Raw genomic sequence first — 12,371 nt, forward strand, 5'->3', positions numbered from 1 at the left:
AAAAAATGAAATTTTTTAAATAGTTAATTTGATATGAATATCGATATATTTTTGTTATGCATAAAGTATTGTAATTGATACATAGTACTTAAAATTCAAGATTGCAATTAATTATACATAAGTACAACTTATTAAAGCTCGATGTTTGAATTCGTATAAATAACTGCGGATAAAAGTAATCAAATAGAGGATGAACATCTCATTTTAAAATATAAAAAATCTAAGATATAATTAGAATAATTATCGAGTTCCAACAAAATAAATAATAATTATCTTTATAAAAAAAATTATATTATTAAACCAAATATAAATTATTTCGTTATTGTACATAAATTAAATTATAAAAAAATTGAATTAAAAAAGTACACAAAAAAATGAGGAATTTCAAATAGTTAATTTGATAGTATTATCGATATAATTTTGTCAAATTTTTATGATATCTTCAAACATATATTTTATTCAAAAATAAAAACATCATCGCTTTCTCAAAATCACATAAAGTCATATTATAACATCAGCTGAGATAAAGAATAAAATAAAATATTAAAATCATGATGTGTCTCGCTGCATTGCGCGAGTACATTTCTAGTATATATATATATATATATATATATATATATATAATATAATATAATACTAGAAGGGTACTCGCATAATGCAACGAGATATATCTTAATTTTAATATTTCATTTTATTTTTTATCGTAGTCGATGTTATAATTTTTAATTAAAATAGAATTTATCAATACTCTTTCTTAAATGTAAATACTTTTTTGTTATATTTGTTTCATTTTATATATGTAAGTATTTTTTTTTTCAAAAAATGTTTAGGGATTTAATCTTTCAAAATATGAAAGTTCATAGACTTTTTTTTTTCCAGATTTTTTTCATTATATTATCACATTAACCAGTTGTATAAGTAATAAGAACGTATCTAACATATTTTAAAAAATCCAAAAAATTATTTAACATGCTTTAAAATGTCTAAAAAAGTATTTGTTTCAAAAATTATCAAATAATTTAATCATTCCAAACACCATAATTCATTAGTTTTTTCTTTTCATCATGATTTCACTTTCTATTATGGATTGGATCGTTTTAACTTTACTAACCAATGCTCCGTTTGATCAGGGGTAACATCGTCTTTTAAAAAACCTCTACTGCAAAATTTCATAAGGTTATTTAAATTCAAAGTTCATATAATTTTTAAGAATATTTGCAGAGAAAAAGAAATCCAAAATCTTAAATTTGAGTTGAGTGTTTGTACTTCCACCGCCACAACTACCCTTTGACTCCATGACACGCGATCCATGATCGCTGCTCCGTCACATATTTTCCATTTCCCCCAAATATGGCGTCGTCGGCGATGATTCAGTTCCAATCGCACAACAGCACCGCCGTTCATGTTCCTTCCCCTCTCCATATGGCATCGTCATCATCCACCGCCCTCCGTCGCCTCTGCTTTCAACTCCCCTTTCGCCGTCTTCCTCCGGTGCCATCACTTCGGCTGACCTCGGTCGTTAGGATTAGGGCCTTCTCTACTCATGGAACGGGGTCCGAGATCTCAGTCACTGGCGAGAAGGTTACTAATAAGCCTCCGATATGTACTGCTGATGAGCTACACTATGTTTCCGTCAAAAATTCCGATTGGAAACTTGCCTTATGGCGATACCATCCTTCTCCGCAGGTAAATTACTTTTCAATAATGATATCGGTCAATTGTATATGCAGAAAAAGAAGACGAGTCTCTGTCAAGTATGACTCCTAATTTTGTTTTTTTGGGTAGATGTTACGGAATGTATACATCATTTTGGTTTATATGTTAATCATTAGGTTTTTTCCCTACCTCTGGAAATGCTTAATTGCAGGCGAAACCAAGAAATCATCCGCTGTTGCTGTTATCAGGGGTGGGGACAAATGCGATCGGGTATGATCTCTCGCCTGAGGTGAGTTCGCATCCTTCTCATTTAGTCTTTGCTATTGTGGTAAAAAGCGTTCACATGGCTTACAAGATAATCAATAAAGCAAACTCTTCCACAATAAACACAGCTATAAGATGAACAACTCATATGAAACCAATTCAAAGAGTCTAAGTGATATCAATCAGACTGGAAACCAACTCATATACACTTTCAGAAAGTAATTTCAGTTTTCATATAAGAACAAGTCAGTTTAAGAAACATTAACTTTGACCTAGTTGGAGCAAAAAATTAGGATGTGATTGCCTCAAAAAGATTCACAGTGGATTCCTTATGTATTAGGTATTTTATGTCTTATTTCCGCTAATGAGTCATTTATTGCAATTTTTGTAGCAGTCGTGAGTTTTTGAATTGAGAGAGACAGAATTAACAATCTAGGGTTTATGAATTTTGCGTTTTTCAGGTGAAGTTTGATGTGTTACAGATAAGAAAGAAGAACCTTTACTAATTTTTATATGAATTGAATGACAATTTAAAGGGGAGAAGAATCTATAACTGTAATATACTCCAAAAAAGCCACCAATATATCTTTAAATTCTCTTCGAAACCCTGGTTCTTCTGAAATGGACATATGATCGTACTACTTAGAAAATAAGATGTTTATATACAGACATTACACATAAGACATATTGTTATATGCAAAACAACGAAGGCCTCTTAAGATAAAAACAGATGTTACATGTCATGTGTGTCCACTATACCATTTTGTTTTCAAAGTTATCCTTCATCTGTCCCTAAAAACTGTCTGTTGTGGCTCTTGATTGACAAATGAAATATACTTATTTAGATACTGATAACATTTTCCTTTGTGATGAAGGAAAATAGTAATAATTGATTACAACTGAAATTAGTGGATTAAAAGACTAGCAACTTTAATTTTGTTTCTAAAATTAAGATGTGGATTTCAATTTGTAATAGATTAGCTTCATATTAAACACAACTAGTTTCCAGCAACTTTCTGCCTGCGAATGTTCTAGTTGCAGATCTTTCTTTTTGCAACTCATCTTGAAAAATGACGCTAAACGTTTTTTTGTGTAGTATTGCTCTATTTTAGTTTATATATTTTTAACGGGTAGAAGCTTAAAGAAAGCTGCCATCTATTTCTTTGTAACATCTAGGGGAATAATTACATTGTTCGTTTGCAGTTTTCGTTTGCTCGTTACATGTGTGAACAAGGATTTGACACATGGATTCTTGAGGTTCGAGGAGCTGGCTTAAGCGTGCAGGGATCAAATCCGAAAGAGATTGAACAGTCTGCCCATGCAATATCTGATCAGATGGAAGCTGTTGCTGTTTCTGGAGCAGAAAAAGTTTTATCTACTTCACAGTCGTCAGCTAGTAATGAAAGCTCCCCGAAAGAAACAGGGGTTGCTATGATTAACCAAGACCCAACGGGACCAACAACTGAACGGGAGGATGCAGTACTAGTCACCAAGTTAACTGAAACTTTTATAATCTTGTCCGATAGAGTATCTGGCTTTCTCAGTGAAGGCCAATCGAGAATAATCTCTGCTAAATTATTTGACCAATTCTCGAAACTAGTAGCAGATTCTTTTCTAGCAGAGCGGTTTGATGAGATAAGGAAAAATCTTTTAAGTTTGTTGGAAGTAAGGCAAAACTCTGCTGTTGCAAGCCAAATAAGGGATCTGAGTCAAAAGCTAATCGGTATCATTGAAGAAGGTCAGCGTACTGTTTCACCTCCATTGTTTGATCTGCAAGAGCGTTTGTCCACAACCATCGAAGATTTCCAGAAGCAGTTGGACTTGATCGTCAAATATGATTGGGATTTTGATCACTACCTTGAAGAGGATGTTCCTGCTGCGGTGAGGTGACATTTTCCCATGTCAGAGAACCTAATTAACGATGAATTTTCCTTCTCTGCAGATATATTTTAATTTGGTTTATCTTCATATAACATATAATGATGTTCTTGTTTTTAACAACAGATGGAATATATAAAGGCCCATACTAAACCGAAGGATGGTAAATTGCTTGCTATTGGACACTCGATGGGGGGAATTTTACTATATTCCATGCTATCACGACTTGGTAAAGTTGCATCTGACTTCAATATGATTTTTGTATGTTGATATAGAAATCCAAGACAATTCTAAAATTCTGTAGTTCTCAAATGATAAAGGTTCCGAAGGGAAGGAACCAGGATTTGCAGCGATTGTTACTTTGGCATCTTCACTTGACTACAGATCTTCAGAATCATCACTCAAGTTACTCATACCACTTGTAAGAAAATATTTCTTGTAGTCCATATCAGATCCCTTCCACTTCTTTCCCTCTGTCCCAAAATAAATGTTCACGATGAAAAAGGCACGTAGTTTTAGAAATATGTAATTATTACACTTTTTAATCAACTAAATGACAGATGTACCCTTCATAATAGAGGGAGTAATGAATCTCTGTTTTTATAGTTAAGGGTCGAATTAGAAAGTAGACTGTTACTTTTAAAAGTGGACCTTTATTTTGGAACAAACTAAAATAGAAACGTGGGCTCTGATTTTGCGACGGATGGGGTAGTTAATATAAGGACCTTTCTTATTTCACCTTCCATCTTCAATATTATCCGGGCCTATAACATATAACCTGATTATTCTTATTATTATTTACTTATTTTCCAGGCTGATCCTGCACAGGCCCTCAATGTGCCTATTGTTCCTTTAGGGGCACTGCTAACAGCTGCTTATCCTCTTACATCTCGTCCTCCTTATGTTTTGTCTTGGCTTAATCATATGATATCGGCACAAGACATGATGCATCCAGACCTATTAAAAAAGCTCGTCCTGAACAACTTTTGTAAGTACTGTATCTATCTTTTCTTTCAATGATGAATAATTATATGACAAAGTTGCATTCCTATATCCTATTAGAACTCTGACTGAATAGATAAGGAATTTCCACTTATGCCCGAATGGATAGGAGAGTCTTTGATCCTAGTTCAAGAATCAGATAAGGATAACCCCGTTTGGTAGGATTCAAATACTCTTTGTTTAGAACAAGGAAAAATGATCTTAATAGTTAGCCTATGTATGAGTTCCAGAAAACAAGATCTCACAAGACAAGTCCCACAATTGTTTTTGTGAGAATTTCATGGAGGAAATACAGTTTTGTATTCAGACATAGATACAGCCTTTTATATCACATCAACTTTTTGCCAAAACAGGAAGAATGCAACTTGGGAAATATGTGTGAACCCTATGCAAGTATAATCTTCAATATAGCATTTGAATACATTCTTTATGGTATGGATGCATGTCTTTTAGGGGATTTATAAGGGTTTAACTTCTGGCAGGCACCATACCTGCTAAACTGTTGCTGCAGCTGGCATCTGCCTTTCGTGAGGGTGGTCTGTGTGATCGAAGTGGGGTATTTTTCTACAAGGATCATATTCACAAAATCAATATCCCCGTCTTGGCTGTTGCTGGTGATCAAGATGCAATTTGTCCCCCTGAAGCGGTACAGGGTATGTATTGAAGTAGGACGTTCCCCATTTCTAATTTTAGAGCATTATTACTCCCTCCGTCCCAAAATAAGTGTCTACTTTCAAAAATAGATAACTAGATTTCCAAATATACCCTTAATTAATGTACTAATATTTAAGAGATGGATAGGATATATACAATAATTTAAGGGCAAAGTCGTCATTTCTAAACTAAAAAGTGTAATGATTATTCATGTCTAAAACTGTGTACCACGTCTATTGTTGACACTTGTTTTAGGACGGAGGGAGTATACTCTTACAATCCCTTCAGCCCTCTTCAAGGTCATAAGTTTCCGACAAACAAATAACGTCAATAATGTTGTATTGATTGAATGAACAGACACAGTGAAGCTGATTCCCGAAAACTTGGTGACATATAAAGTTTTTGGTAAAGCAGGCGGCCCACATTACGCCCATTATGATTTGGTTGGGGGCCGATTGGTATTCCCCTATTTCAATCTTCCTCGAGTACTATATGTAGTTTTTTCGGTCACATAAACATAATCTCTGTAAAAATGGTTTGAATGCAGGTGGTGGATGAAGTGTATCCATGTGTGGTCCAGTTTCTAAGTCACCATGACAAGATGTGACCGTTTCTTTAATGTCGGTTTCGATGTATGAAGTCGCCGAAATGTAGATAGCCTGTGAATGAAAGTTATATCAAGGCGTTGTATCATAATTCATGCCAAAATTTGTTGCCTTTTATAAATTATAACTACTTTTATGCTCCAAAGTGTTGTTTTTAAACTATACTTGTAAGAAAAAGCAGAAACGGGGGAAGGGATTGCATTAAGAAGTGCTGGTATATTCTTCTTTCTATTCATGGGGTTCTTGGGTTTGGGAATTGGGCTGTGGATATAAGGGGGTGTAGGGTAGAGGAGTTAGGTATGTTTTTGATCTTGTATGGGAGATATAAGGAGGTTCGTTGGGAGGATAGGCTGATTATTTGGGAATTCCATTACCAGGTGTACAGGGGCAGCTTGTTGTTGCTGTATGGTTTATTAGAGGGTTGGTTATTTGGTTTTATCCCTCTTGTCACTATGTATAGCTTGGATTATATGATGAGATACATATTTTGGTTGAAGGGGATGGGTGATTTTAAGTCATTTGGTGTCTCCAAATTTAAAGGAAAATACCTTTTTGATTCTCCTTTTGATTTGGCTTTTTTCTGGGTGTTTTGGCATATTGGGCATATCATTCCTGTATTTAGAGGTTTCCTGCCCTTTCTCTCTGTTTGGTCCATTGTCTTTGGCCCAAACATTTGCCTCTTTCCTATTCATTTTGGTCTGCTATCTTGGATTTCCCCAAGATTTTGCCTTTCTCAGCTTTCTGTGTCTCATAAAGTTGATCCCTCTAATTTGCATCAATGGATTCATGTTAGCAGACACTCTTGTTCTCTGGCTGGATGCAATTTTAGAATCTTTTCCTATGATGGTATGCCTAATGGTTGGGACCTATCTCAAAGATGCAGGAAAATATGTGGCCAATTGATGCAGCAACCATCTACCCTATGCTGCATCTTCAAATGCCATGTTTTTACAGATGATGTTTGGTTTCCATTTCACTGGAATCAAATTAACAGACAAAGACATAGAGGAAATTTAAATGCTCAATTCCTCAAGCAACCTGGGGTTGCTGCGAATCTATTTGGAAAAAGGTGTTGGCTTTATGCTAATGTGGCTATTGTGTACTGTGACCTTCGTGTTTCTGTTAATGGGAGCAGCACTCAATGGCATTTTTCAAAAAGGCAGTGGTTTTTTTGTGCTAGTGAGGACAAGTCCGATGGTGAAGTGTCGCCTGTGCGTTCGATCAGACCTTGCCCATTCGCGATGTGTTTTCATATAGAATCTGAATTTCATGCCATTATTGATCTTTTTAATCAACGGGATGGCTTGATTTCTTCATTTTCCTTGTGGTTTGGTCAATTGTTCAATCTTCATGACAACCTCATTCGAAACCCTAGAGGCTGTGTTGTGTGTGTGACGGAGGAGGGAGCGGGAGGGATCATCCCTGATGAAGACGAGAATGATCTGCGCTGTTACATGGAGCTTCAATCGAAATGGGATTGTGTTCACGATGAAGGTTTGGATGATCGAGAGCTGTTTGTGGAATCTCGATGTAAGGAGTCTGGTTACGGTGTATACTCGGTTAATATCAAGAGCAATTTGGGTATCTCCAAGTCTTTAGAGATGGGCTGGGCTTTGAATGCGATTAGATTCATTTTGGGCTTCAAGAAGATTGGTAGTTGGGCTACTTATTTTAATTATTGGAGACCCATTGCTCTTATTGGACATGTGGGTATGGATTGGAAGGAGTTTACCAACTTTATGTTGGGCAGTTTTTTGGGCTTCAAGTTAACCTTAGAATGGGCTACCTATTCCTTTTCTTGGTGGTCCACTATCTTGATTGGGCTTGTGGATTTGGACCGGAAGGAGAAGTCTTTTGAGGGCTACACTGTTTTCTGTGATACGGATGTTGGTGGTAGCTGGTTGGTTAAGCCTAATTTCTTGTATTGGGCTTACTCTTCCATTTATTTTTTGGATTGTATCTTCGCCTGGGTTTGTTGGCTTGACATTACTATTTTGGTTTCTAGAACTAGTCCTCTTTTAAGTGTCCTTCCTAAACATTTTCTTGGAAGGCACTTAGTTTTTTTTGTTTCTTGGGGTATGCCCCTCGTAGCTTGTCTTGTTTATTTTTGAATAAAGTTTTTCCGGGGTTCCGTCCCCTTTACCCAAAAAAAAAAAAAAAGCAGAAACAATTTACAGCGGTATCTGGTAACCTTACCTTTTTGGAGGTTTGAGGTTCAAAACTTTTGCGCCATATAAATATTGAGTTTATTTGCGCCATATAAAGATCGAGTTAGATTCGGAGAAAAACTCTCAAAAAGTGGAAAATAGGAACGGTTTAACAACCTTTCATCTATACGATATGTACATGTGCATAAAAGTTTAAAATGTTTTTTGATTTTTATATACATGTGCATACAAGACAAATTACTTGTATGGATATGTGTATATGGTACAGAACTACAGATAAAGGGTTATTAAATATTTCATAATTACAAGTTTACAACCACATGGGTGGTTTGAGCTTGGCTCTAAAGGTCAAAAGTACCAGGAGGTCCCAGCCCCAGGTTCAAATCCAAGGAGAAATAAAAATCCCCTTGTGGTCACGGAGGTTCAAATGCGGTGACTCCAGGTTATCTGCAAAGCAGGTGGTCGTCCTGGGATTAGTCGGCTCGCATAGCGGGTTAGATATTCAGGTTAATAATTTTTTCTTTTTTCATAACTACTTATATGCATGTGCATATATGATTGAATATATGGCTTGGCGTAACCCGTATATTAATAATAAATATATGCTAAGCCAATTTGTGGATTCTTTGACATATTTTAAATATGCTAAAAAGCGGCTATTTGACGAATTTTGTGATTTTCACTAAGAAACAATGGAAGTACAATATGCAAAGAGAATTTTTTTTAACGTCGATTGATTTCAATAAGTTTGTATCTTATATTCACATATGAATAATATACGATCTTAAACTTAGACATTATGATATTTGTTGATGTGTGTACAAGCGTGCATGCCCTCGTAAACTAATTAAAGTTAACGAAGTTTTTAACATTTATTTGCGTTTCTTCTCCTTAACATGTCCTCGTGGTATCTTGCTCAAGACTTGGGCGTCAAATTTCTTGAAAGCCTTCTTCGCATCTCTGACCCCTTTGCTTATTAGATGATCAACCTCCTTCTCGTATTGTTCATACAATGCGGGTAAAGTTCCGAGGCAAATCACACCTGTAATAAAATATACCGTTTAACAATAAAATTGACTTCCGTTCTTGTTTTTGTGGATACAAGTCTTTGGAAAAAAAAAATGAAACTTACAAAAGAACAAGAGGTTCAAAGAACTGAAATAACTCCCAATAACTGAAGTTATCCACAACGACGCGATCACCTACAAAAATATTATAGTTTATTTCATATCTTCTTCTGCGAGTGATTTTAGCATAATTACGTATATTTATATATGTGTACCAGGAAAAATTCAATGAAGTTTTCCCCACTTGAGATCTCATAGAATCGAAGTAAGAGCCAGTTTATTTTTCTGTATAACCATTTGAATGCGGATTCTTGTATCGTTATCTCGTGGATATCTGGAAGATCCCTGGTGTATCAAAACATATTATTTCTCTCTTTTTTTGTTTCATTTGAAAAAAGCAATTCGAACGAAAATGAGAATTAGATATTACGTTAAAAAAAATTACCAATCGGCAAATTTTGCCATTGTATAGACAATGAAGACCATCAACATGACAAGGATCGAGATGTGACATATAAGAGAAACAAAGTTGTACTCAACGACTTCAAAAAGAAACCATATCATCGTAACCCCGAGTAGAATCGCTGCTGATAAGCTTTTATTCCTCCATAGAAGTAAGTCCGCAACTGAACATAAATCAAATTTCATGTCAAAAGATACCTACGCAGCTGCTTAATTATAAGATATTAACAAAACAACAAGGTACAACAGTTGTATCAAGTATTTTATTCTTACGAACACTGAAAAAAATGAACATCGTGTGATCATGGTTCAAAATCTTTAAACAACGAGTTTTTTTTTCCTGAAAAGATACCATGTCCTCCGCCAAGTACAGAATGTAACGGTCTGTCACGACGGAACAATTTGATGGATGGAACTTTGTGATCACCAGAGTCTTCCAATTCAGAAGACGAATATATCGGCATATTTATACAGATCGTATGAAATTCAAGAATCCTTGATTTCAGTGTTTTTTGTGTGTGTGTTATTGATTCATATAGATTTAAAGTAAGATGCATAGTTTATATAGTCAAAATTAGGGTTCTAAGCTTTGTATTCAAGAAATCTTGAAGGGTGGAAGAAAGGGATGGCTTTGGGATGGCTTTAGAGATTTGCCTCCTCACAATCACATTTAGGGAATTTTGTGTTTTCCAATTATTTTCATTACTATTTTATTTAATGCAACAAACAAATATTTTAATATTTTAAATGTATTTGTTTCTATATTTTATTATTTAATCCAAAATATTTAAGGAAAATTACTAAATATATTCAATTTAAAATGACCGAATATGCCGACATTTCGAGACTGGGAAAGGGGTTGTTTATCAAACACTTACCCGGTAAGTGCTTACCGGTAAAATCTAACACTATTATTTACGTACCGGGTAAGATTTTAGTCCACCAAAACGAAATCGTATGCAACAATTTACCTGGTAAGCGCTTACCGTGGTAAGAGTCGTCGGCCTCACTTACCGGGTAAGATTCATGGTTCTTGTCTCGCTCTTACCGGGTAAGATTTTTTGTCTYTACCATATTCATCCGGTGAGGTAACATGACTTGTAAGCACTTACTTAGATAAGTGTTTGGTAAACGGCCCGAAAATGTCCTTAACGAGATGGTATTTACTTTTACACAGGCCTTTTTGCCACCGAGCCGATGGACCAGAATGATTATCCCCCGTTGTGGGTAAACGGGAAACCCGACTCTACGAACCCAAAAAAAGGAAAAGACATGACCAGAAGAATTGTATTAATTCATCCATCCTTATTTACTACATTTTATTGAAATTAATTGCTATTGATTTGTAAGGGTTTTCTTATTTTATTATTATTAAATATTATTTAAAATAACAAATTAATTGTCTTTTTGATAAACTATATTTGTCGATTATTTTGTTAAATAATTTTTCTAGGAAAGTTATTATATCATTTGTCACTTTTATGCATTGTTTTGTCATGACTTGTCGTGACAGTCATCATGGCTCAAGACTTGTGTCTTACGTCACGTTAAGCCTGTGGCATGTAATTATTTAATGCGCAAATTTTTTAACCTGATATTTGATTTTTCTTACATTTTTTTACTATTGACTTATTGAATAATGGTTATAAAAAATATGTTTATGCATATAATATTATATATGATATAGAGATTTATCGACGTTAGTCAAGCTTTGAAATACGCCATGACCTTGTCGTGTCTTCTGAGGCTTTAGATTTAGCTTCGTCGCTATACTGTACCTCACGTCATTTAGAAATTTTCTGTTTTATCTATCGATAATGAATAATATAGATAGCATTTTCTTAATTAATTTTTTTTTATCTTTAATCTTTTATCCTATTTTTTAATCATTTATGTTGGTTGATGTAATTAAAATTAAAAAAAACTATTAAATAATATAATCATAAAAATCTAAAACATTATGTTATATATATATATATATACTATATTATAAAGCATTTGACAAAAACTTTTTTTTTTTAAAGACATTTGACAAAATATTCCAATTATTCTTTTAAATTTTGTAATTTGACAAAAACTCTTAAAAACCATTTTTTATGCATATTACTTAAAATTCAAGACTACAAGTAAATTATGTATAAGTATAACTTATTAAAAAAGCTTCATGTTTGAATTCGTGTAACCACCTGCGGATCAACATAATCAGATAGAAGATAAACATCTCATTTTAAAATATAAAAAATTTAAAATATAATTAGGATAATTATCGAGTTCTAACAGAATCATTATCTTTATAAAAAATTTATTGTTAAGCCAAAAATAAATTACATCACTATTTGATCTAAATTAAATTATAATAAAAAATGAATTAAATAAATTATATAAAAAAACAATAACTTTTAAATAGTTAATTTGATATTAATATCGTTATATTTTTTTCAAATTTATTTTTATTCAAAAGTAAAAACATTATCTTTCTCAAAACCACATAAACCATATTATATCAATAGACAAAAAATAAAACGAAATATTAAAAAATATATGTATATCGCTGTATTGCACGAGTACCATTCTAGTGTGTATATATATATATATATATATATATATATATATAT

At 33.7% G+C, this 12,371-nt stretch overlaps 2 protein-coding genes across 5 annotated transcripts; one reads left to right on the forward strand and one right to left on the reverse strand.

Annotated features, from left to right (window-relative positions):
• Nucleotides 1–1,230: 1,230 nt before the first annotated feature.
• Nucleotides 1,231–6,198, forward strand: LOC112523647. Of its 4 annotated transcripts, none has more exons than XM_025133327.1 (9): nt 1,231–1,686; nt 1,868–1,945; nt 3,124–3,801; nt 3,925–4,027; nt 4,119–4,219; nt 4,612–4,786; nt 5,283–5,453; nt 5,812–5,912; nt 6,002–6,198. In XM_025133327.1, the coding sequence occupies exons 1-9, from the start codon at nt 1,351–1,353 to the stop codon at nt 6,059–6,061; spliced, it is 1,803 nt and encodes a 600-aa protein (XP_024989095.1). In that variant the 5' UTR covers nt 1,231–1,350; the 3' UTR covers nt 6,062–6,198. The 4 variants fall into 4 exon arrangements, with proteins under 4 accessions (XP_024989095.1, XP_024989098.1, XP_024989099.1 ...); XM_025133331.1 differs by having other exon boundaries at nt 1,575–1,686; nt 1,868–1,926; XM_025133328.1 differs by having other exon boundaries at nt 1,597–1,926.
• A 2,742-nt stretch (nt 6,199–8,940) lies between these two features.
• LOC112523310 (reticulon-like protein B9) lies at nt 8,941–10,287 on the reverse strand. The gene is made up of 5 exons (XM_025132848.1): nt 10,109–10,287; nt 9,740–9,920; nt 9,510–9,639; nt 9,360–9,429; nt 8,941–9,269 (listed from the first exon to the last, which is right to left on the reverse strand). The coding sequence occupies exons 1-5, from the start codon at nt 10,218–10,220 to the stop codon at nt 9,100–9,102; spliced, it is 663 nt and encodes a 220-aa protein (XP_024988616.1). The 5' UTR covers nt 10,221–10,287; the 3' UTR covers nt 8,941–9,099.
• Nucleotides 10,288–12,371: the final 2,084 nt, after the last annotated feature.

Source organism: Cynara cardunculus, assembly GCF_001531365.2.
Source record: "Cynara cardunculus var. scolymus isolate 2C chromosome LG 12, CcrdV1, whole genome shotgun sequence".
NCBI lineage: Eukaryota > Viridiplantae > Streptophyta > Magnoliopsida > Asterales > Asteraceae > Cynara > Cynara cardunculus.